General features: G+C 35.8%; 3 protein-coding genes across 14 annotated transcripts; 1 reads left to right on the forward strand and 2 right to left on the reverse strand.

Annotated features, from left to right (window-relative positions):
* Positions 1–609: 609 nt before the first annotated feature.
* LOC137731880 (uncharacterized) lies at positions 610–7,270 on the reverse strand. 10 transcript variants are annotated; one of them, XR_015957766.1, is made up of 13 exons: positions 6,912–7,160; positions 6,414–6,637; positions 6,013–6,099; positions 5,617–5,663; positions 4,579–4,636; positions 4,037–4,150; positions 3,615–3,740; positions 3,043–3,154; positions 2,340–2,428; positions 1,770–1,874; positions 1,432–1,582; positions 1,072–1,285; positions 610–934 (listed from the first exon to the last, which is right to left on the reverse strand). XR_015957766.1 is itself a non-coding variant. In XM_088687701.1 (13 exons), exons 2-13 carry the CDS (start codon positions 6,493–6,495, stop codon positions 882–884), a joined length of 1,209 nt encoding a protein of 402 aa, XP_088543827.1. In that variant the 5' UTR covers positions 6,496–6,578; positions 6,912–7,270; the 3' UTR covers positions 610–881. The 10 variants fall into 10 exon arrangements, 9 of the variants coding, with proteins under 9 accessions (XP_088543827.1, XP_088543826.1, XP_088543830.1 ...); XM_088687701.1 differs by having other exon boundaries at positions 1,432–1,553; positions 6,414–6,578; positions 6,912–7,270; XM_088687700.1 differs by having other exon boundaries at positions 1,432–1,553; positions 6,414–6,587; positions 6,912–7,218.
* Positions 7,271–15,464: 8,194 nt separating this feature from the next.
* Positions 15,465–19,855, forward strand: LOC137731683 (sodium/hydrogen exchanger 1). Of its 2 annotated transcripts, none has more exons than XM_068470863.2 (15): positions 15,465–15,644; positions 15,932–16,181; positions 16,381–16,499; positions 16,830–16,927; positions 17,200–17,259; positions 17,343–17,389; positions 17,476–17,670; positions 17,769–17,815; positions 17,913–17,979; positions 18,078–18,178; positions 18,294–18,395; positions 18,516–18,654; positions 18,745–18,807; positions 18,989–19,072; positions 19,175–19,855. In XM_068470863.2, exons 2-15 carry the CDS (start codon positions 16,005–16,007, stop codon positions 19,529–19,531), a joined length of 1,656 nt encoding a protein of 551 aa, XP_068326964.2. In that variant the 5' UTR covers positions 15,465–15,644; positions 15,932–16,004; the 3' UTR covers positions 19,532–19,855. The 2 variants fall into 2 exon arrangements, with proteins under 2 accessions (XP_068326964.2, XP_088543637.1); XM_088687511.1 differs by lacking the exon at positions 15,465–15,644 and adding an exon at positions 15,705–15,830.
* A 316-nt stretch (positions 19,856–20,171) lies between these two features.
* Positions 20,172–23,577, reverse strand: LOC137731684 (vesicle-associated protein 2-2). 2 transcript variants are annotated; one of them, XM_068470865.2, is made up of 8 exons: positions 23,338–23,577; positions 23,126–23,196; positions 22,798–22,879; positions 22,318–22,433; positions 22,052–22,234; positions 21,336–21,605; positions 20,766–20,843; positions 20,172–20,506 (listed from the first exon to the last, which is right to left on the reverse strand). In XM_068470865.2, exons 1-8 carry the CDS (start codon positions 23,390–23,392, stop codon positions 20,390–20,392), a joined length of 972 nt encoding a protein of 323 aa, XP_068326966.2. In that variant the 5' UTR covers positions 23,393–23,577; the 3' UTR covers positions 20,172–20,389. The 2 variants fall into 2 exon arrangements, with proteins under 2 accessions (XP_068326966.2, XP_068326967.2); XM_068470866.2 differs by having other exon boundaries at positions 20,172–20,586.
* Between the last annotated feature and the right edge of the window lie 1,785 nt (positions 23,578–25,362).

Below are 25,362 nucleotides of genomic sequence, written 5' to 3' on the forward strand. Positions count from 1 at the left end.
GTTTTTTAGAACGGCAATAATTGCTTCCGAAATTCGTACAGATAAAGTCGTTGATTAAAATTTTCTTGTTTCGATAAACAAACGAAAGCATCAAACAAAAGAGACCCAAGACATAATTAACATTTCTAGGTGTTTCTTTTATCATGATATCTAGACACGCTTTCGGAACAAGACCCCATCACACACATAAGAAGTAAGAACAAGGACATAATTTAGCATTACCTTTAACTTGCTTGCCGTTTATATCTAAGGATCAAAATATCCAGGACATAATTAATTAAAATATCTTACCACAATAACAAGAGGCTGTCTTAAGTCTGTTGCTGTCACGCACAAGTCTTGTCTTGCGCTGCCTGCTGTTTTCACACATTAGGCCTGTGCTTCTATCATTGCATAAATGATAAATGTTGATGGAAACTTACCAGGGCCCCGCCAACTGAGAGCTCCCGCTTAATTTCGTAATCGAATTGGAGAACATGTTTCCGTCACCACCAAACTTTCGATAGCCACAGGATAGGAAAAAAAGGATGACATGAAATTTTTCTCCATGTAGCAGATCGAAGATCGTACAGAAGAATTATAGTAAATGGAAGGCGACTTCAACGAAACTAACGTAACAGAGAGAATATTGCATCAATTAAAAGGCTACAAATAGTCATATTTACAAATTAGAGAGTAGCATTTCTTCGGACAGAAACTTGGAACATCATGCACAGCAAGTGATATACAAACATTGCTCAGTCATTGATTATTATGTAGAGGCCTCGAATGAACGTTTTAATGATGAGTATAGTCAATTTCGGAAAAGAAACCTAAGTCCTAGCCTCAAGTATTAGGTTCAATTTGAACCTAAACCGAGGCAAAATTTCCTACCAGGACTCCTATATAACGTGAACACTGCCAGTTTTCTGTTGCATGGTCCGCAGTGATTGTCCTACAAAACCAATGAAATTGTCTGGGTGAAGGATTTATTTACCATTGTGGAAGTACTTACAGAACAAACAAGTATGATCAAATCTAATGTACGCTTCTAATGAAATACTACACATCTTACAAAGGATTCAAGAATACCTGAGTTACCCGCAAAGGAATAAGGTTTCAAAAGAATTTTGCTTCTAGTTAAACCAACACTAGCCACCTCAGGCCTTGGAACATTATCCACAGGTAACTGATTCGAGAAGTCACCATCAGGCTGGCAACCTACTGAGTTCCCCAAGCAAACTTCAGAATTTTGTGCGAGAATTTGATCAGGTTTCCGTAAAGAAGGCAAATGCTGTGAGTCTCTCTGTTTTACAATTAAGTAATTATATCTCAGATTAGCTGTTTGTCACTAAAAAGTTTGATGGAAAAGGGAGAGGGAGACAATCTTGTTTTGATGCAATCCAAAGTGTTGTCCGATACTCATTTAACACCTTCATACTAGTGACTCACCATGTCACTACAAAGCTCCTCAGTTGATGCCATTGCCTCATGATAAAGATGACTAAGATCTGACCGAAGCCGATTGCGTCTTTGAGAGTAATATACTTTAGTAGCAAGGGGAAGAGGACAATCTGATTAATACGACACTTTTTGTCAAATACTGTGAACAGAGAGCACGTACAGTAGATTATTGGGAAAGAATGATCATCAGGATAAACTTTCCCAAGAAGTCGATTGAAGTTCAAAAAGTACATATGATGACTCATCTTTAAGATCCAAGACCTTATTGTTAATCTTTGCATGCTAAAGTAAAAGAACTGAGCAAACTGACACTATTATTAGCATACCTTTAATTGGCAGGCAGCATTCAAGGGCTTGCCCGGACTTCATATACTTAAGAGCAGGATAAGGTATTTCACTTGCAGGAATGGCTCCTTTTGGAGAATCCCTATCTGCACACATGCAAGAAATAGATACCTAGACGTGAATACACCATAAATTTAGAAGCAACTAGAGAATCAATAAAGTTTTAGTTATGTTAGAGGTGATAGTTACCATATTTATGCATATTTAAAATAATGAAACAATGAAATCCATTTGTAGTTTATTCCCAATTTCAGTTCTTCGTTTCCTCTAGGGTGTGGAGTGGAAATCTAAAAGTTCTCTGAATTAATGCGTAATGAGAATCAAACATCAAAATCAACCATATCCAACTTCTCATACTATGAAAAATGGTGGTGATATACTCAAGCCCAAGTAATGAGGGTAGCTATACATGAAAAGTTCGCTCTATTTTAACATTAGGGAGGATTTAAAATATAAAATAAAGTGATTGGATATTCAATACTCGACAAGCAACATGAGAGTGTATAAGCTGATGATTTAATATAAAACTTCCAAAAATTAAAGATCCTCACAAGGACATGCATCCTGAGTACTTGCAAGTTTTGATACAGCAGATGCTGTTCCTATATCATCTGATAGTGGCAGCTGCTGACCTGCTACCCTACAAGCGGGGAAAAAGGCATTTGCATCATTTAATGGAAATGAAAGACAAATATCCAACACCATTTAAAGGCTTCTTCTATATAAATACAAAAACAAAACGAAAAATAAAGCGACTGAACATTTCCAACAAGCCATTACGTTTGACTTACAGGATGCAAGAATGAATCCCACTTTTGTAACATTGCATCACCCTACCCACAATGGGTAGGTAGCTAATAAACAAAAATAAAAATATAAAATTTTGCAATAAGGCATCAATAAAAGTAGCAAGAAGAAGTCAAAGGAAGTGCCCATGGTCTAGACATTCATTCTGACCCCACTACAGGGTAAATGTCTAAAGCCACTAAGAGTCCATTTCTCTAAATTGCTCATTAAACACAATGCACAAGTACTCAAAATCCTTATAAGAGGAAAATGAAAATTGACAGTCCAGAATTTGGCTGTGCATAAGATCAGAGGAAGTAGGGAAGCGAAAGAAACTGACTAAAGGGAAACAGCTAGAGCAGTTGTGTGCATTATATGTTCAAAGTTCAAATAAACTTTTAAAGTACTTAAGTATGTATATAATCACAATGCAAAGATAATTAATGGTCACAAGAATAACAATCGTACATTTTAAATCGTTTTGTTGGTGGAAGTATCACAGATGTTGAGCCATTGGTATTTCCTGGACTAACTCCGGAACCATCCATCATGATTGTCACATCCGCGTAAGTTGAATTCACTATATGAAATGGTACACATATGAACAAATCCTTATGCAGAATAGCTGTATAATAATTTATTTGATTGCTTTATTTGGGAGCTCATTTTTGCTCTTTGAAAAAGTCATGCACTCCTTCCTAGTGGAAAATAAAGGAGGGAGGAGTGCACTTGAGCAAATCAACTTAAGAAGGCCATTATGACTTTGCTAGATGATATTAAGAATAGAACTAAACTCTAGGGAGAATCTTATATATAAACAAAATCTGCAAAATGCCAATACTTCATTTACCAGGCCCTAAGTTACAGCCTGATTCATTTGTTCAGGAACATGATTTAAATGGAAAATTGCACCCTAATGGTGAAAAGGTAACAAGTCGGGCAAGGAAAGAAAAAAAGGTGATAAAAACAAAACAGAAATTCAAAATTTGGAAAGTCAAGATATCAAATTGAAGACAACATTAAGCACAATAAACAGTTACTTTTTGCCTCCATAAAAGAGCCAGGATTCATTCCCATTTTCCCATCCAACTGGAATCGTGACACAGAGATATCATCTGCATCTATAGATTCAGATCGTTCTAGCTCTCCAACTAAAGTGGACTGGTCTAGAAAAGGTTAAGAATCATCAAATTGTCACACCATTTGGTAACATTATCCACTGAATCAGAAAAAAAAAGAAAAAAAAAAAAAAAATAGCACCAAGATGCTACTTGAAAAAAGAAACTCAGAGAATGGTGTTATATTAATAACTACTATTAACTCTTCCATAACACTAAACTTTACTCCACTTTGTTTCAAATAGAAATGAATAAGAGAAACGGGCTGAGGCATCAGTACGAAAAGTAAGAAAGAACAAGGAAAACACTAAACTTTACTATTGAAATAAATAAATAAAGGATACTAGAATGAGCAATTGATAACTTTTTCCTCTCCTTCTTCGGAGGCTTCCTTTGCCCCATACTTCCATCAAGCTCCAAAGTAGTTTCCTGCATAGAATTTAAGGACCTACAAAGTTCTGAAAATTTCGGGCCATCCAGCACACTTAAAGAGTTAGGAAGGAACCAATCGGCAAACACTACTTGCAGTCCAATAAACATGGATAAGGTATCTGCCATATTGAGAGATCCTAGATTGGAATATGAATTGGGCTATGCATGCAACACATTTTTCTCCATCGAGCATGCAACACACCACATACAAACATTTGAGCAATAAATATTATGAAGAGAACTAATTCAAATCCAAAGGTTTCCACTGGTTGCTAGCATCGAGTATTTTCTTACATGGTAGCATGCTTCAAATTGTAAAGCGCAAGAATACTGGGCTGACACACATACACACATAAGAAAGGGAAAACAAACTTGTGTGTCTACATATGAAAAACCTAAGGAACACAGAGAAAACTATTTTGAAGGAAATAGCAGAAAAAAAAGACCTCCAAACCTGCATGAGCCACATACTGACTGGCCTTGACTGGTTTTTTACAAGCATTGCAACACACCTTCACAGTATGTTAAATAATCAAATTAAATAGAGGTTATGCATAGAGATAAAACCACACAAACACATCAGATATAAACAATTACATGGATCAATCAGGTACCTTTTTTATTTTTTACTTAAAGACTTAAAGCAGATCAGCTATATAAAAAGCAATATTCTTCATATCTAACACACTCCATGCAGTAAAGGCAACTTGTGTTGTGCATAATCAAATTTTTTGGAGATTACAGAAGCAGAGGGCTTATTGCTGCCACAAACACTCTCACAGGCTAAAGTAGTCACTAGTCAAGTGATGATATCTTGTTTAACCTACATAAATCTAAACCTGAGAGAAATGTATTAATTTCTCAGTCCAGTAAAGGACAGTGGATGGTAGTCCTCTCCCATCCACAAGACCTCAAACCAAGGTAAAGGCCAGATTCAACCCCTCGTCCCTGGATATAAACCCCAAGGAACTTTACCTACTTTTCTGCTAACCACAAAATCATAGTCCATATCAATTACCGTATGCAAGAAGTCATAAGGTTCCTACAGCAAGCGCACAGAAAACTGTCTATAGTTCCACTCAGCCTCTCACTGCACCATAATTCAAACCAACACATTTGTAACCAATAATTTTGGTCCGAGACAGGGACCATAGTATTGCTGAACATCACATTGATCCACTGTACTCAATTTGACTTTTGATGACTTCGCAACCATTTAATTTCTTCAATGTGTTACTGCAACTATCCACTACTTGAAGTTTATTCGCCCCCATGAAATAAATTCATGCTCATTTATTAGCAAAAGAAGTCACTAGAGACTTAGATGGTTAAGGTCTCCTTTATTTCCAGTTAAGGAAGTTATGACCACTATTGTATTGGTAGTACAAGCTTGAACAGTGTTATATACCCACATGATAACGTACAAGTTATTTCTTTGCAAAAGCAGAAATACGCAGCATACATGGGCAAATCGATGTAATCTAAACCTTACCAGATGTAAAGGATCATCCATCGGCTTCAAACCAAACACATGCATATCTGCAGACCCAGATGGAAATCATCAAACAAAACTATCGAACTACAAACTAAAGGCTTACGTGAAACTATAAAATGTTATAATACAGAATTGAACCAAGAACTGTGATACATATGCATCTAGAAAACCAGATTTTAAGAAACGGAATGAAAACAATTATAGGTGCACATTAATCTGGCAAATTTGATAAAAATGTTCTTAATTATGTTTATAAATATATAGTATTATAATGTCGAATAAAAGATGGTCCCAGTTGAAACCACCATCACCAGATTATCATTAACCCCGTGACCATAGAACAAATACACTTCTTTATTAAAAAGGTGCGTCTGAATTAAATAAAGAAATCACCTTTTTCGTCAAGCAAATTAGCTTCGCTTGCCTCACTTAATTCTCTGCAAATTATTTGAGCGGCAAACTTCTGATGGCCAACATCTTCTGTACAGAGTATACAGGGAATGAGGTTAATGACAAACCAAAACGGGGCATTTGAGTGCTGCTTATAAGAAAAAATAATTAGTTCCACTAAGCATAGATAGACCATAAGTGAGGCAGAGTGTAGAAAGCCCACAAAATGCACAAAAACATACAACCCCAAAGTCATATTGTACCATGCAAGTGGCCCTCAACCACAGTGGTGGAGAGGAGTGTTGCCCTTGCACCATGGTGTGGGTTCAAACCCCGTCGGCTCTCTAATCTAACAAATCTACCGTTTGACAAAACAAGAAGAAAAAAAAAAATTCATATTGTACCTGTTATGCTTTGTGAGACAGTCCCGCCCGCCAGAAGCCTTGCCATGACAGCCATCCTCCCACTTCCAAGTGAACATACCATCGAGACTCGTATACCTGTATGTAACAATACGCTCTACTAACTTCCACTGTCCCAGAAAGAGTCCATGTAAGACCGTACGAACACTATCCAGCCTCGCATCATTACCACAGAAAAACCGAAAATCACTACGCGGATTGTGAACCTGGGAGTAAAAATAAATTCATACAGCAACACATTTCAAAATGCACGGGCAATTGCACGAAAGAGTCCATCTTTTTTTGCAATTCAAACGCATAAATAACCGCTACTCTAAACACAAATTTAGCAAAACAAAACTAAAAAATCGAATTCATCAATGTGCAAACCACAATTCAAAACCCTACAAAAACCTTCAACCTAAAGAGCAATTCGCATAAATGCTTAATCAACCACTTGAAACAATCGAAATAAAAATTCAAGCAGCAGATGAACCTCACCTACACCACAGTCCGCACAAGCAGCCTTCCTCCGAGTCCCAACAAAACGCCTCGCAATTACCAAAAACGACACCGAATCGGAGAATCCCAACCGGCAGCAATCGAAAGTTCCGGCGAGCTCGGAGCAAGCAATGGTCGCAGTGGCGGAAAGAGAATGCGCGAACGTGCGTGGCAATGGCGGAAGCGGAAACCCTAGAAGGGAGAGGGAGAGAGAATCCCACTTTTCTCTTTCGTTTCTTTTTTTGGAGTGAGATTTGAAACTGGAAAACGATAATTTGAGTGTGCGTGGGTTTTCTGCTGCTCCGACACCGAGAGGGAGCGAATAAGAGGTGGCAAAGCAAGGCTACAACAACTCCAGTGGGGACGGTTGAGGGGTTTTTGTCTTTTTATTCAATTTGTTTGGCTGCGCCAACTGCCAACACGTGCCCACGGGCCCCACTTGATTTGTAGATAACGTTTTAATTGTAGAGATGAAAAACAATCATGTCTATACATTTTAGTGTGAGTTCGATCCTCATTGATCCCCTTACTTCTAATTGTGTTTAAAATTTATTCGATACGGTCGAGATTTTCATGAAAATATAAAACATATATATGAAAATTGGGGGTTAAGTCTAAACTTCACCTCATATCAGAGAAACTAAATTTAGACTAAAATCGACATATATCATCGATATTGCTGACACATTTTTTAAATATCTAAGGAACTTTTATATTATGTTAAAACCAATGTTTGACAATTCTTAAGGTTTCATTTTAAATTTTCATTATTTTCATCAAAAGTAATCAATATCGATATTCGATATATCCGTTCATATTTTCACAAATTTGCATATCAATATTTCTAACGATACCGATATTTTAAACATTGCTCCTTACAACTAACATTTTAACTCGTTTGTTAAAAAAAAACTTTGATTTATTTAATTTAAACTTTAAGAAAAATGGGATACCACAAAGTGAAAAGGAAAAAAAAGTGCGAAATTTTTTATACAATGATATATTTACACTAAAGGGGTAGATAAATAATTCAGTTGCGAACTCGACATTCATGAAATTTATAACTAAAACCTTTCACTAATAAGTGAAAAGAAATACAATTAAACTGTAGGACTAAATATTGAAAACGAAATGTTTTCTTATTAAACATTTTTGTCCCATATTGTTATAGACACTGATAACCGTAACTCATTAAAAGGATTAAAACTATGGACCTATTCTAAAATCCTAGCCCATCGCCCAGTCTTCTTCTCCACTTTTAGCTCATCCCAAGGGCTTATGCAAGACATCTTCTTGGGTTCAAATTGTGTGTATACAATTTGTCGTATTGTTGAAATCAAACGCAAAATCTTGAGTCCAACCAATAATTTGATTTCAAACAAATTTTAACCTGTTAAAGTGGTAATGGGATTGAGTAAATTTTCTTTCTTACTTTGATTTATAGATAACATTTTAACTGCAATAGTGAAAAACAACGTTTGTACATTGTAGTACGAGTTTGATCTTTATCGATTCTTTTACTCTTAACTAGTGTTTAAATTTTTTTTTTACAGTCGATATTTTCATTAATGTATCCAAAAAGAGAAAAATGTGAAAATTGGGAATTAAGTCTAAACTTTACCTCATTTTGGAAAAATTATGTTTAGACTAAAATCGACATATATCGTCGATATTTCTAACACATATGTTAAATATCTGAGAAACTCTTATATTTCGTCCAAACCAATGTTTGACAATCCATAAAGTTTCATTTTAAATTTCCATCATTTTCATCAAAAGTAATCAATATCGATGTTCAATATATCCATTTATATTTTCACAAATTTACATATCGATATTTCCACAAATTTACATATCAATATTTCCACCCATACCGATATTTTAAACATTGCTCCTAACAACTAACATTTTAACTCCTTTGTCAAAAAAACTTTGATTTATTCAATTTAAACTTTAAGAAAAATGGGATATCGCAAAGTGATAAAAAAAGAGTGCGAACATGTTTTTATTTTTTATACAATGATTTATTTACACTAAAGGGGTAGAGAAATAAATCGGTTGCGAACTCGGCGTCATGATATTCAAACCTAAAACATTTCACTAATAAGTGAAGAAAAATATCATTAAACCGTAATACTAAGTATCAAAAGTGAAATGTCTTCTTATTAAACATTTTTGTCTCTTATTGATATAGACATTGATAATCGTAACTCATGGAAAGGATTTAAATAGTGAACTTTAACGAAAAACTTCCCGTATTGTTCACTTTAATGAAAAACCATATTTTTACACTAAAAAGTCAATCATGGTACTATTCACTTTACCATTTATTTTATCTTTATTGTTAAAACTCAAAATTTTAAAACTATTTTCATTAATTTTCCTTTTAAACTATGGACCTCTTCTAAAATCCTAGCCGATCACCCAGTCTTCTTCTCCACTTAGCTAATCCCAAGGGCTTATGCAAGACATCTTATTGAGTTCAAATTTTGTGTATATAATTTATTGTGTTGTTGAAATGAAATGCAAAATCTCGAGTCCAACCAACAATTTGATTTCATTTAGCAAAACCACGTAAGTGAAATTTTAGTTGTACACGTAGAAAGTGAAGATTGAATGTCGTTAGATCCTCAATGATAAGACCTAACTTTTTTATTAATACACTAGGCTAATACCTTTTTTTATCACCTTCATTTATCTTGGGTTGAAGACAAAATTGAGTTGATTGGAATTTGGAGACGGTGGTAAACCAACCCAACAAGTATCCATACAGGGTTAGCCAAGGAGCTATTGGATCCAAGCCCACTGACTATATAGCCCAGCCCAACTCCTTGAGAACCCCCTCAAGAACCCACAACAACCGTCTGGGCTGGTTAAGCCCATGTTGAATATGATCTTCGCGATGTTCGTCTTAGGCCCCTTATAATAAGATCTAGCTTTTCGGCAATCTTATTAGTGTAATATTACCATATATTTATGTTGTCTTTAAAATGGTTGAAAGTATTTTGGTGCAAATATTTTTGGAACTAATTCTTAGCAAAAATGTAAATAAATCTTGAAAAAGCACGTTTTTGGAACCCAAAAACGTTTTCTTTAAAAGCTCTTTCAATCATTTTAATAGCACACCCAAACAAGTTATATGTTTATGGCATTGTTATTCTCACTCTCGATTTTTCATTTGATTTGAGCATGGTACGTGAGCTGCAATGGCGTAGCTAAGATTTTCAAATAATAGAGTCATAATATCAACCAAAAAGCTTTATTGGGTCATGTCGTCGAGCACCTAGTAGGCACCTGCCAATTTCTATCAACATTTGTCGAAAGTTTATGCCAGCGTATGTCGACAACTACTATTACTTGTAGAGGCTTGTCAAGGGTGGATGTAGGACACTATGGAGTAATGTTGAAGACTATCAAGCCTTTTCAACCAAAGTATTTCGTACAAGAAGAGAGAAAATGAAGACAAATCTCTATTAATTAATGAAACACTCTTTGTCAATCAAAAGATGGTGAAAATACAACTTAGTCTTCTATCACACAAAAAAAAATGATGGGTAATAATGTAATTTCACAAGTTCAAATTTTACTGTTTTTTATTGAAACCTCATCTACAAATAATGTTAAAATATCTCTAATATTTAAAATAAATAAATAAAACCAAAAACAAAAACCTCCCACTCCCCCCCCCCACGTTCTCTCTCTATCTCTCTCCTCATTTTCTAAAGAGTAATGATATTCATACCATATTTTTGTATCACATTTTCATATCACCTTGGTGTTATTTGATGTGGACAACTACATCATTTGAATTAATCAGATTTTTAAATTTAATTCATTATTTAATAAACTAATAATTAAAAAAAAAAGTTAATTAAATGATGATTGTGGTATATGAGAAGTCTTTTTCCTTCATTTCTTTGGGTTTTGCAAATTTTTCAAATGATGTAGCTGTCCACATTATATGTCATCTAAGGTAGTATAGAAATGTGATATAAAAACATAGTATGAATAACAATACTCTTTTCTAAAAAATGTTTTCATACACACAAAGTGTGAAGGCAAATGCTAGTATGATATAAGAAAATAGAAGAAGTATGAAGATGAGGTTGTAATTTGGTTTCCCTTATCTGTTTATAAGGGTCAATACAATATACAAACAAATATACATAAGGTTTTTAAAGACAACTAATGATCTCATGATGGCTTCGTCACAGATGAGCGGTATAGAATAATAAAATAATGTATATAGTTGGTCTTCTGTTTCTAATATCGTGTATGTTTATACTGTCATTCTGATTGAGCAGTCCACATGATTTACTACCACTAACATGCTAGATTCAGGTGAAATTGTATTTTATTACACGATACAACACTACTTTCTCGATGTCAGATTACACTCTCGACGTGCACTTCTTACGTAGGATTTTGAATTTGAAATCATGCACGAAAAGTGGAGAGAACTTTTAATCTCACGCCAACCTGGAAAAAAATTAGGAGTGTTTGAAAGAGAAGATCAACACAATAATCATGATTAAGCACACATCCATGCGAGAGGCTAATTGGGAAACAGAATCAGTGAGATGGGTTTTGGGGTTTATACGAGTTGCGCAACTCATGCAAACAATGGGTCCATGCACGATGGGTAATATTAGGGATATCAAAATTTTAAACCAAATTTATGAAAATGATGCGTTACCAATAGGAAATAAGCACGTTAATCAATCGTTTAAGTAATAATCCAATCATCCACAACCATATTATTTGATTTACAAATTTGGTTTTGAAAATTTGGTTTCTTTAGATTATCCATGCATGATACATCTAACACATGGTCTATTAGCAAAGAAAGACGTATATGAAAGAAGTTCATTGTTATGGTGGCATCAATGGCGTCATGAGTTACTAATATAAAGTTACGTGTACATCTCTCTTGCTTTGTATTAGTGGTTCAAGATACACTTAAGTCATTCTCCCTATAGTAACCTCTGTAAAAAAATTCTCCAATCAATTTTCCTTTATGTGATCTTTAACCTTTATATGATGATATAAATTCACTATCAGTCTATTTTTGGCTACGTCTTTGAAATTCAATTTTGATCTCACTTTGTTTCTTGTAACTCAAAAGTTATCACTCTATTATCTAAAATTCAAAATTCGTTTCACTTCGACTTGTGGACTCAACATTCAACAATCATAAAATATTAAATTTAAAAGAAGAAATTAAGTATTGATTTTTTTTTTTTTTTTTTTTTTGGGTTGCCTTGCTTGAGTTGCTGAGATGAAAAAAAAAATGAATTAGCCTGGTGCATACAAATCAATCCCACATAACGAAATTAACAAAATTAAGACATTGTGGATCGGGTTTTTAGTTTTATATAGAAAAATGACAACTTTTGAGTTTCAGTAGACAAAATACGACTAAAATTGAGTTCCAGGGGTAAAATAGAGCAAATTTTGAGTTTCAAAAAATAAAATGACGGCTTTTAAGTTACAGTGAACAAAATAAAATTAAAAACCAAATTCAAAGAATGTAGCGAAAAATAAGTCTTTCACTATGTTATAACACGCCATGTTATAGTGTGCTCGTCCAAAAATTTCTCCATCAAACAATGAACGTGTGTACGTAACCACGTGGCAATAGAATGGTGATGATTGTGGACCATGCGATTGACTGATCTAATATAATGATGATGATTCTTCTTCCGCTACTCGATCGGTCCCTGTACCTGCATTGTATTGATCGATCTTTAAAGGTGCCGGCATTGAGCTAAGCAGTTATCATGGCTTTGCACCCATGAATGGTGCATCGTCAAGCAGCATGCACCACAAATTGCTTAATGTTACTCTTTCCTTCTACACTGCAAATAGATTACCATCATCCGTACAACTTAATTAAACACATTTCTCACTTGAGAAATGTTAAGGACGCTTTTTAAAAAATGAGAATATTTTTCACCTCATGTTTTTTTAGCAATGTTTTATAATGTTGACATGAAATTTAAGACATTCTTCAAAGATTTGCACCGTCTTCTCTAACACGGGCCGAGCGGCGGTGGGTGATGGAGTAAGAAACTTACAAGAGGATGCTCTTCTTTTAGGTTCTTTATGTTGTATCCGCATTTCCACTGAGTCAATTTGATCTCAGTGGCCTTGTGAGTGGTTGAAAAAGAGGAATAGGGCATTTCCATTGCGAAGGAGGTTAGTCAGTTTAGGAAATACAGCCTGATCAAGTGAGGATGGAAAGACAAGCGAAAATACGAGTGCGTTAAACTATGAGGTGGTAAAAAATTTATGAAGTGTCTCACTTTGAGAAAGCCTCATTCACTTTTCTCTTCTCACTTTAGGGTTGATCCATATTCCACTATATTAGAATTTGTGTTCATAAACGTATTAGTTTTGTGTGTCTAAATAGTCTTGTGTAAAGAAATTTTTGTTGTTGTGATCGGAACACGAGTGGTACACCAATTATTTTTATATAAGTGGTGGGAAATTTACTTTTTAAGTTATTAACTTTTTAACATACATATCTCAACATTGTATATTGACACATAATATAGCATTCTGTGTTCTAGTTACATTGACAAATCTCTCGTCTCGCCTATTATTTAACCAGAGAAATGCTAAGAAATCTCTCTCAAAAGTGAAACTTTTTGTCATCTCATAATTTTAACGTCAATTTTCATACAAATATTATCTTAAAAACATGAAATGATTAAGAATTCATAAAGAATCTAAAGATATTTCTCAACCTTTCTCTTTAACCAATAAAGAAGAAGTCAGAAATATTTTGATGGCGACTGTGGGGATTATGATTTCCATAATGGTGGCCGTACGAACCCTCACCAGCACTGTGCCTTGCGAACGTGGGGAACCAGTGTGGTGCAGTGTTAGGTGGGGTTGGCCCATACGTTGAGATTCTTAAACGGTCCTGTTCAATTCAATTGTGAGAAGTCTTTAAGAGATGAGATTATCTATTTTTTATTTATAAAAATACATATTAGTTATCATACGATATCGAATTTTAACGATTTAAATTGTTTATTTTTTAAGTTGCATCTTATAGATTATTCTTATAAAATATTAATTAAATCGAAAATATTTAAACATCTAATTGGGTTTTAAAAAAATTAACGAATACTTTGTTATATAAGAAACAATGAAATTTTTAAATAGGCAAATGATTTTGAATTGAATTGAATATTTATAAGGATGATTTATGAATTGAGACTTAGACGGTTCAGATCGTTGAAGTTCGATATAGAATGGACCCACACCTAATCCCTATTTTTTTTGGAAAAAATAAGAATCCATTTGCATAAAGGGCCTGTTCAATTGTATATTTGAGAATTTAGTCTATAGCGATTGCCACATTGCATTCTCTATATTTTATGGGCAAAACCTACCTAGATTTTGTTAAGATTTTAAATAATAAAATCAACTGCCTTGGGCTAAACATATTGATATTATATTTATTTTATTTTATTATTTGCACAGCATGATAAGTGTGAGAGTTTTAACGTGACCAGAAGCGGGATTTGTATTCTTTGTTCACCTTCAAGCCTACTGGCTAGGTAGAAGATTTGTGGCTCGTTTGGAAATACTTTTTAAAATAACTGAAAACAAAATTACTGACTATGATTTTAGTTTATGATAAAATATCAAATTGTATTTTCACTCTCTTTTGAGTGATAAAGAGAGTTTTTTTAACGTGTGAGCTTGTTTGTGTTAATGGATTGTTACCAAGCATGAATGGTTGTATTACATTAATATTTTTTTCATAACAAATGAAAAAATTATCTACACTAAGTTTAAAAATGGTGAGTTGAGCTTCACAATGGATTTAAAATAATGTGATTCAAATTTACTTTTGACGAAAATCGAACCTAAAACCTCTCACTTATAAATAATAATAAAAACCACAAAAACGTAGTATTAAATGACAAATTAATTTAACATTTTAGAATTCTATGACGGATTTGAATCATCTCCTGAGCTAATGGAGAGGATCCTCCTGATCAATCATCGTGGACCATTAGATTTTTATCTAACGGCTACGATCATTATAATTTTAAAAGAACTTCCTGTTTGTAGCCGTTAAATAAAAATCTAATGACCTACGATGATTGATCAGAATGATCATCTCCATTAACTCTCTGAGGATCCAAATCCTTCTATGACAATGAAAGCCGGATCCCTATCAATCGCATGCAAAACAAAAAAGTGACCTTCCACAAAAAAGCAAAAGTAACACAATAATAATAAAATAATAATAAAGGATCCTTCATTCAAGGCGACAAATACACAAACACAATGATGATGACGCACAACACAACACAACACAACAACAGAGAATATTTCATTCAATCTCAAGACCGTCAAGACACCTCGTAACACCGCCGCTTAAAGTCAAACACAGGCTTACTTACATCTCCACCGTCCATCTGTCATCACTGCCGCTCAATCAACGGTCAGCTTCCCTCCAATTTCAAACTCCCCCTTAGGCGAGGCGACCGTATATATTCCACTCGCTTAGCGGTCTCTCTTCCTCTCCTCATCACTCCTCTCACTCCTCCCCTGCTCTGCTCTCTCTCTCTCTCTAAACTTTTCTGGAACTAACAAATCTTGAATTTTGGTAGTTTTTTTCAGTAGGAATTATAGAATCCAGATCCAAATTTGGACCATTTCCCCTCAATTTTCTTGTTCAAAGATCAAAACTTTGACCTCCAAAAACTGGTTAGTTACTCAAAAAATGAGTTTTTTTTTTTTTTTTTTTAAGAATATTTTTTATTTAATTTCCACAATTTAAGGTGAAATAGTTAGCCTCGGAAAATTTGACTTGGGTTGTCAACTCAGCAGTCACTACTGTCTTGATGTCTAATTCTCTTCTGTTTTGCACTCCTCCCGAAGTTGACCAGATCAGTATGCTTTGAATAATATAGATTAATCTAGTGCAAATTATCGTTGGAATAAAATAAAATGTTAAAGATGTAATGTTTCTTGCAAAATTGTCCACTTTTCAGCTTCCCAGAAACGAAGGCTTGACGTGAACTCGAAGTGCAACTTGAACTGAATTGCTCTCTGGTACTGCTAGCAATGGCGGTCGATGCGAGCTCAATTGCAACGGAATCAATGAGAATTCTGATGGCCTCCGACCACACATCAGTGGTTTCGATGAACCTTTTCGTGGCGCTTCTCTGCGCTTGTATTCTACTCGGTCATTTGCTGGAAGAAAGTCGATGGATGAATGAGTCCATCACAGCCCTTGTAATTGTGAGTCAGCTTTTATTGTTCTACGACGGTATAGGAAATGATTTCCGCACATCCCTGTTCATTTTTGTCCGTTGATTTGTTCAAGGAGAGGAAATGGATGTGCGGAAATCACTTACGTATCTGTATATGTATTTATTATATGTGTGTGTTTATGGAGAACCGGAAATGATTTTGCGGGAATTTTTGTGTTGGTGGGCAGGGACTGTGCACAGGAGTTGTAATTTTGCTCACAACCGGAGGAAAAAGCTCACGTTTGTTAGTGTTTAGTGAAGATCTCTTCTTTATATATCTGCTTCCGCCGATCATTTTTAATGCCGGGTAAGTTCAATGCGGTTTTAACTGATTGTTTTCCTGATCAGATTCGCAATTTACTCATTTAGGTGTTGTAATTATGGGTTTGTCTAATCAGTTTAATTAAGCTTTAAGACGTACGCAATCGGTATATGGTTGGTTGCTTTTGATATAAGTTTGCCAATTTATCTAAAGTAACATAAACGGCATGAAATGACCGGAGTTCTGCTCGATAACTCGATCGATGTAAACTTTAAAAGAGTATATTAATGGAATTTAGTAAGTATTTATTTCGATTATTTTACTCGCGAAGTTGGCAGTACATTATAATCGATCTTTTCTTCTCAACGTCACCAGGTTCCAGGTAAAGAAGAAGCAATTTTTTCGTAATTTCATAACTATCATGACGTTTGGTGCTGTTGGAACTCTCATATCCTTTGCCATCATATCGTTAGGTAACTCGACAACCTGAGGATTTTAGCTTTTGTAGCATAGGTTTCTGCTGGAAGGTTTAAAGATGTGAGACACTTGTGTGTTAGGATATTTGTGCATAGTAAAAATGTTCGAAACAATTAATCGTTTAAAGTATGAGCAGGACTGCCTCTTCAGTATAATTGGTTTCAAACAAGCTTCTGCGTTACTAGCTTCTTCGATTTTGATTGACCAGCGGATCATTTCAAGGATGGTTTTAATGGTTGTTCATGAATTCTTTTGTATTTTGAACCAGGTGCAATGCACTTTTTTCACAAGTTCAGTGTCGGTTCCCTCAAGATTGGAGATTATCTTGGTATACTTTATGACTTCAAATTATTGTTGTTTTGTTTTTATCTTGTTATTCTCTGCTTAATTGGATCAGTCCCTTGGTTGCAGCACTTGGCGCGATATTTTCTGCAACCGATTCTGTTTGCACCTTACAGGTATGCATGGTCTTTGTGTCCTGTGAAGGATGTGCTCCTGTTGCAGATTTAACGACGACTGAATTAATCCAAACTTTTGAATGCAGGTGCTGAATCAGGATGAAACGCCTTTGTTGTACAGCCTGGTTTTTGGGGAAGGTGTCGTTAATGATGCTACATCAATAGTGCTTTTCAATGCAATCCAGAGCTTCGATCTCTCTCACATCAATACAAGCACTGCTTTGCAATTTTTTGGAAACTTTTTATATTTGTTTGTTACAAGTACAATCCTGGGAATCGTAGTAAGCCTCCCTTCCTCCCTCCCTCTCTCTCTCTCTCTCTCTCCCAAAATAAATCGCTGACACATACATCTTTTTTTCTTAACGCTACTTTCTTGCAGGCTGGACTACTAAGTGCATTTATCATCAAGAAGCTCTACTTCGGCAGGTTTGTATAATTTTACACTTACAGTGAGAGACGGAGTTTTTAAACGTGACTTCGAGTAGTGCTCTTATACTTGTTTTCTCTAATTTTCAATAATCAGGCACTCAACTGATCGCGAAGTAGCTCTTATGATACTCATGGCTTACCTGTCATACATGCTGTCTGAAGTAAGATTTGTGACAACTCGTACATCGTGTTTCTTTTATTTTGTTTCTTATCTAAAAAGAACTCTGACCATAAAACAAAATTTTGATTTATCATTCAGCTATGTTATTTGAGTGCCATTCTCACTGTGTTCTTTTGCGGAATTGTTATGTCTCACTACACATGGCATAACGTGACTGAAAGTTCACGAGTGACAACTAAGTACGTTAAATATCCATAAACATCTTCCTGGAAAATTGAGAGGCATTCTCATTCGATCTGTCAAAACCTGTGGAAAACATTGCTGATGTTTCATTCTCTTTACAAACTAATGCAGGCATACTTTTGCCACTCTCTCGTTTGTGGCGGAGATCTTTATCTTTCTTTATGTCGGCATGGATACCCTGGACATTGACAAGTGGAGATTTGTGAGTGATAGGTATGATCAGTGCAAAAAGAGGAAATCAGCCTCCTTTTAAACTCGTTACGTCTTGTACAACGTGTTTAGTTGATCTCCGTTAGTTGGTTAATTTTGCTTTGCTGTATTTTCATTGTTCAGCCCTGGAAAATCCATGGCGGTGAGTTCGATACTGTTGGTACTCGTTCTGATTGGAAGAGCAGCCTTTGTTTTTCCCTTGTCTTTCTTATCCAACTTGACTAAGAAATCTCCACAAGACAAGCTTAGTTTAAAGCAGCAAGTAGGAGTTTATCCAATTCTAGCTCTTTTGGTGTACATTCTTTGAATCGAATGAAATATTACAGATCTCTGCACATTTCCCGGTTTTCAGGTTACAGTTTGGTGGGCGGGGCTTATGCGTGGCTCTGTTTCAATGGCACTTGCTTATAATCAGGTAAAGATTGAACGCTATGTAGTCCTTTCTGTTGCCTATGAAACTCATTTTTTGTAATCTTCGGGACTTTTAAGACAGTTGGATAAAAGCGAGAAGAACTTCATGATTGTGTACTCGTGATCTTTGCTTGGGAAAGTTTTATCACACAAACATTGATATTTTGTTGTGAATGCGTATGCAGTTTAATAGGTCTGGCCATACGGACTTGCGTGCGAATGCGATCATGATCACCAGCACCATCACAGTTGTTCTTTTCAGCACAGTGGTAAGACACCAGCGACTTGAAATCCGGACTCATTCGGGACACATTTTGTATATAAACCCGCAAATTATTGGTTTGGTATATTACATCCTTTTGTTTATGCAGGTTTTTGGTTTGATGACCAAACCGCTTGTGAGAATCTTGCTTCCTGTCTCAAAACACGTCTCGAGTATGATATCTTCTGAACCGTCTAGTCCAAAATCAATCGTTGTGCCACTACTCGGCAATGGCCAAGATTCAGAAGCGAACTGTGGGGTGGAAGATTCAGAGGCAAACATAGGACCCACGGACATACCCCGTCCAACTAGTTTACGAATGCTCTTAAGCTCTCCTTCTCACACCGTCCACCATTACTGGCGAAGATTTGATAATGCTTTCATGCGGCCTGTTTTTGGCGGGCGGGGTTTTGTGCCTTTCGTTCCAGGCTCACCCGTTGAAGAAATTGGAAATCAATGGCATTGAGACGGAACTAACACACATATATAACTACTTATACACAATCACAGATGAGCACTAATTTATGTAATGTATAGGTTGTGCTTGAGAGTGGCTGCAGTGTGCATTTGTTCATACAAAGGAGATTTTGGAGTGTGGTGACAGCATTTTACACTGGATGAGCTGCTTGTTTCGTGTGGTGGTTCGGAAATTTTCATGTCTGCATAGGTTGCTGATTAGGTTAAATCCTTACCACAGTTGATGCCCTTGTAAGTTTTGTGTGATTGGTGTTGTAATGATCTTTCAAATTTTTTGATTTCGGAAATTGCATCGACTGAGTGGTCTAAGAAATCAACGGTTAGATCTTGCATATAGGGATCTAATATATCTTTGCAACGGTTAGATGAAAAATAAGATAAGATTTTTGGCTCGTCGTTACCATTTTCATCACCTATGGAAGAGATTAATGTCGTTCGTACAAACGAGCAATCATCAATAGATGAAAATACCCTTTTGGCCTACGCCTTATGCCGAAAAGGAAGATTACCAACTAGCTCTTAGTTTAGTGGTACTTCTCAACTGAATTTCGAATGTTTATCAATTTTTTGATTAACATTCGAAAACCTAATCACGCTCATCTGATCACTGAATTTCTTGGAACATAAGCTTCAAAACAAACTTGGCATCCACAGGACATTTTTTACAAAACAAAACATTATTTGGGAGAAGTTCATACATGCAGAATTCAGATTATATCCACATATTACGCATCACACGGAAGAACATCTTTGGTGTCAGAAACATGCATGCAGATCCTTCTCACTCAGTCAGAGAAGGAAAAACAACTTCGTTTCACTGTCTAAGATCCAGGACAGAGAATTGTCTCTACGGATGGATATAGTATCCGATTGCTAGACTGACGAGGGCAACCATACAAACATGGAAGAGTGGGAAGCCAACCGTGACTGTTTTTAAATTGTTCTTCCTCCTCCTCAACGACTCCTACGAAGAGAAAAGGCGGACATCAGATCTCCAGACGGGGCACATAAGAGCAGCGAGGTTCAAACGATGAAAAAAGAAGACTGAAACAAAATAATGAATTGATTGGTTGGAAAATCTACTCATCCATATCTCTCATTCTTCATACTATCTGATTCAAAGGCGGTTATGGGAGAGAACGCATACTACATTTACCGATCATGCAGCTATCCTCTGATGAAGATAATAGAAAAGTGAAGGATTCGAGGGATAAATTACTCACCAATTCATGTTTAAGCATATTCTTCTCTCGAGTGGACCTGCTACTCTCTTCCATTAACTTCATGATGGTAAGTTCAGCCTGCAAAGAACATGTGACAAATTTAAGATCACTTCTATTTACAGTTTCAATGAGGGGTCACACGAATGTTAACATTACAAAGAGTACTAGAAAGTAGGATCCACCCAACGGCAATTTGAGGAGCGCACACACCCGGAATTGGGCCACGTATGGGATACGATCTTCCTACCCAGGAATGAAAAGAATTGATGCATTATAAGCCTAGTCGACCACAATGGAATATGGAATGTGGAAGAGGGAGGACGGGAGGAGGAGCGGGGGTGGGAGAGTGTGAGAAATCTTACTGCTGAATGTATTTGCAACAATTCACAGTTAACTACGGCACTTCAACATGCTTAAATAGTAACCTCTTCCCATATTATTCCCCTGTCAACTTTCTTAAATTCAGATATCTTTCCTACTATCCTTCCATGAGAATGACAACACCTTTTGTCAAAAATAAGTTTTTCATGGTTACCACGCTATAAAGATATCTAGATGAGAAAAACAGACCTTTTTTAGCTTTGAATCCACTGTATTTAGCTTTGATTTCAGTTCCTCAAAATCCTTTGTTAAATTCAACTCAGCAACACCTCTAGCTGGTTCCAGTTCCTCCATATCCTTAGCTGTTTTCGATTCTTCCACATTTTTAGCTGGTTTCAATTCTTCCATATTTTTAGCTGGTTTCAAATCCTTCATGTCCTTAGCTGGTTTCAATTCCTCCACATCCTTAGCTGGTTTTGATGCCGCAACATCCTTAACTGCTCTTGACTCATCCACGTCCTTACAAGTTTCAAACGCGTTAACATCCTCAGCAACCCGGCACATGGAAAACAGATTATGGTTTATTACAATATGTGAACAACTCTTTTTTGACACATCTGATTTCAAAATTGATTACAATATAAAATAACACTTGCACAAAATCATTTACTCCTACTAACAGACAGATGAAAATCAATGCTGCCTACCACATTAAAATGCTAGTGCAAATATCATTTGGCACTCACACACACATGCAAATAATCAAGAAAAATTAATACTCGAACACATATACACAGAACAAAGAAACAATAAATAAAAGATGAACATCAAACAAACGAAGAAGGAATATTCGAACACATACACAGAACGAAGGAACAATAAATAAGAGATGAACATCAAACAAACGAAGAAGGATAAGAGATCAGTCAAGAATTCAGTTCAACGGACAACATTATTGCTCTTACCCCATGGCTCGGAGGTACATTTTCAACTCCACTCAAAACCCTATCCTTTTTCACTGAAGTGTCATAACATGGATCTTGCTTCGACTCTCCATTGATTGGTACAAATACTGGGGATGCGGGTGGGCTAATAAGCACCACTTTTAACCTCCTTTCTTCAACGTATCTGCTGCTATCTTTTGAAAACTGCCAAAAAATTGAGAAGTTAAAACGAGAATTTTACCGAACAACTTTGACCAAGAGACGGCCAATCATTCTTAATATCTTACCATCTGAGATGTAATCTCCTCTTCAGTTGTCCCAAAAGGAATAACAGTGCTCTGGATTAGGAACTTGTCTTTGCACAGCAAATCCGGTGGAGCTACATTCTGAGCTTGCATAGTAACTGCATTGACCAAAAAGGTGAAGAGTCAAAATCCATTTAGTTTCAGCGCTACATTTTGGGTCTGCGCCATAACAGGCAACTAACAATGTGGATGCAAGTTTACGCTTAACATTATGTCCTCATAATCTTACAAACAGACTCATTACAATACATGTATGAACAGCAAAACGTTGGTAGACTGTCAATTCCAATCAAGTAAATTCGTGTTCCAATATCTGATCCGTGTTGACAATCATAACATATAATGCTTCGCCTAAGACGACATATCATCAATGCATGCATTAGGACTCAAACCACAGGGACAACAACACATTACAGAAAAACACAAAAACCCCAAGATGAAGAGAGATGAAGAACACAAGACCTGTGAAATCACATGTTGTCTTGGGCTTTACAATGCCTGCATTCGGCCGCACGCAATATTTCTTCGGAGAAGTGGTCTTCACCTGCAAACAAATTTTGCCAAATAGCAAACCAAAACATTAAGCACACCCAATTCATCTCCTTAATCCCAAATCAAACCCAAATTTTTCTCAATTTCGGCCACATTTTCATCAAAAGTGACTAAATCATATATGTTTCCATGCACACAACACACGATCTACAAAAAACAATAAGCAATTCAGAAAATTAAAAAAAATAAATAAATAAAAAAATAAAAAAACTGTGAAAGTTTGAAGCAACTACATTACCTTGAAAGCAACATAGTGATCGGACTTGTTGCCGAGTTGAATCGAGCACGTACTCTGCTTCTTAACCTCAACTGCAAAGGGGAAACAAAACAAGACACGATTAATAATAATAATTACACAAGAAAGTGCGATCGGTTGTTTCTTAGGTGTGATGAAATAATACTAATCAAAGTTAGGAACCAAAAAAAAAAAGTGGGAAATTAGCAAATTACATGTGAATGTGAGCTCGGGGGGATGAACATCCAGAAGCTCTGGCGCCGTCGTCATCGGCAGTTCTTGAGGGAATGCAGGCGGATGAGAAGAACCCAGACGAAGAAACTAGAGAGAGAGAGAGTGGGATTCTAGAGAGAGAAAGTGTGGGAATGGAGGAATGGGTGGTGGTGGTGCTCAGTTGCTGAAACAAAACCACTGACAGTGGCAATGGGTCTCTCTCAATTGTTGCACCGTACCCTCTTTCCCACTTTTATTTTCTTTCTTAGCAAGCACCCCATGCAAACCAAATTGACCCAATTGCCCCCAACATGGTGAGGTAAATAATTGTAGTTCTGGGTATGTGTTTGTTGTCTGTCTCTGTCAAAATCCAACTTCCAACTCAAATTATGTCTAATTTCACCCATATATTATACGTTTGAGAGAGGAGATATTTTAGCAAATGCATAGTTTAAGTAGCATCACCCATTCATTAAATATTTATTAGTTGTTTGAAAATTACTTCAATTACTCAATAGATGTTTTTTATGCAGCGCCACTTGTTACGTAAGAGTATTTTATATAAGCAAATATAACTTATGCGCTCGAGTGAGGATTTTTTCTATTCTCTCAATTTAGATTAGTTCAAAGTAGAATATCACTTAAATAAAAATAAATAAAAACTTGTTGGATCTTAAATTTAGACTTGAATCGACATTTTACACTTGAAAGTGAAGAATTGGATACCATTTGAATGGAAAGTTCGACACAGACTGGGACGAACAAAAAAATTAGGTCAGTGCTATCTACGCACCTATTTTCACTTCTTACACACTTCTCTTAATTTTCGATAATCAAATCAAATGAATTGAAAAAAAAAAATCAATAGATAAAAATTAACAAGAATGTGTGATAAGAAAAATAAATGTATAAATAAACGCTCCTCAAAATTTACCACACACGTTATTAAGAAAATTTTCACCACAAATGTTAACGTTGACATTCCATCCACGGTAATTTTGTGCAACTTAAGGCATGGAAGGGCAAAGGGAAAGTAGCAAGTAGCACAGCAAAGCCACCAAACGAGACAAGAACTGGCCACTGCGTTCCACATGGACATGGACGTGGACGTGCACACTTTCCTTTTTACTTTACCGAAAGTTAAAAGCTTAAAAAGGAGAAGCCAAAAAAAAAATAACAATGATTTTCTTCTTCTTTTTTCTGCCCTTTTTCGGTTTTTCCTCTTCTTTTTCAAAAGGAAATGGTGGGAAGTCAAAAATGAATCTAAAGAAATAATTGATTAATGTTATTTTTGAATGTGATGTTGTGTCACACGTGATTGCTATAATTATATGAAATGAAAATGTGAAGTTAGACTTTTAGGTTTGATTTTTCTTGTCAATATTGCACCCCGTGCTTAATTTAACTTTAGGCTTTTTTCTATATTTGGATTGTGTTTGTTGTGAAGAAATGTACAAGGATGAGACACATCTCACTTTAAAAGGTTTGTTCATGCATATGCATTTCACGTATACATTCATGCTTCATTCTGACTAGCTTAATTGTCTAGTCAGGCTTGCGTGCAAATTTTCAGCAAGCTGGGCACTCAAATTAAGACTTACCCACATGGGCTTCCTGACAACTTTCTGCCGATAGTTAGATCTTAGCCCTTAATCTTCTCTGATAAGTTTGTAAAACGACATGTGTTCTTGGTAGGTGAAAAACAAATTGAAGCTTTTGGAGTTACGATTCCTAGCTAGGGTTTCTTTCTTTTTGGGGTATTTCAGATTATATTTCTAGTGAGAAGTTAGCGTGAGAAAGGCATTAAGACTTTACCTGCCTCTTTGTTCTTCATTTATGAAAACCCTAGTTGCAAAACCTTCTTTCATGCATTGAACACCCAATCATTGAAGAATATGGTTGCATTGTCTTTGGTTTTGCATTAAATTAGTGGTCAAATGTTTCTAGTTTCAAATCTTTAAAATTAACCCACTTTAGGATTCTCGTCAGTTTCTTCCTTTAACTGTTTGACTGGAGAAACTGACTAG

Source organism: Pyrus communis, chromosome 16 (assembly GCF_041283825.1).
Source record: "Pyrus communis isolate YQ-2024b chromosome 16, ASM4128382v1, whole genome shotgun sequence".
Taxonomy (NCBI): domain Eukaryota; kingdom Viridiplantae; phylum Streptophyta; class Magnoliopsida; order Rosales; family Rosaceae; genus Pyrus; species Pyrus communis.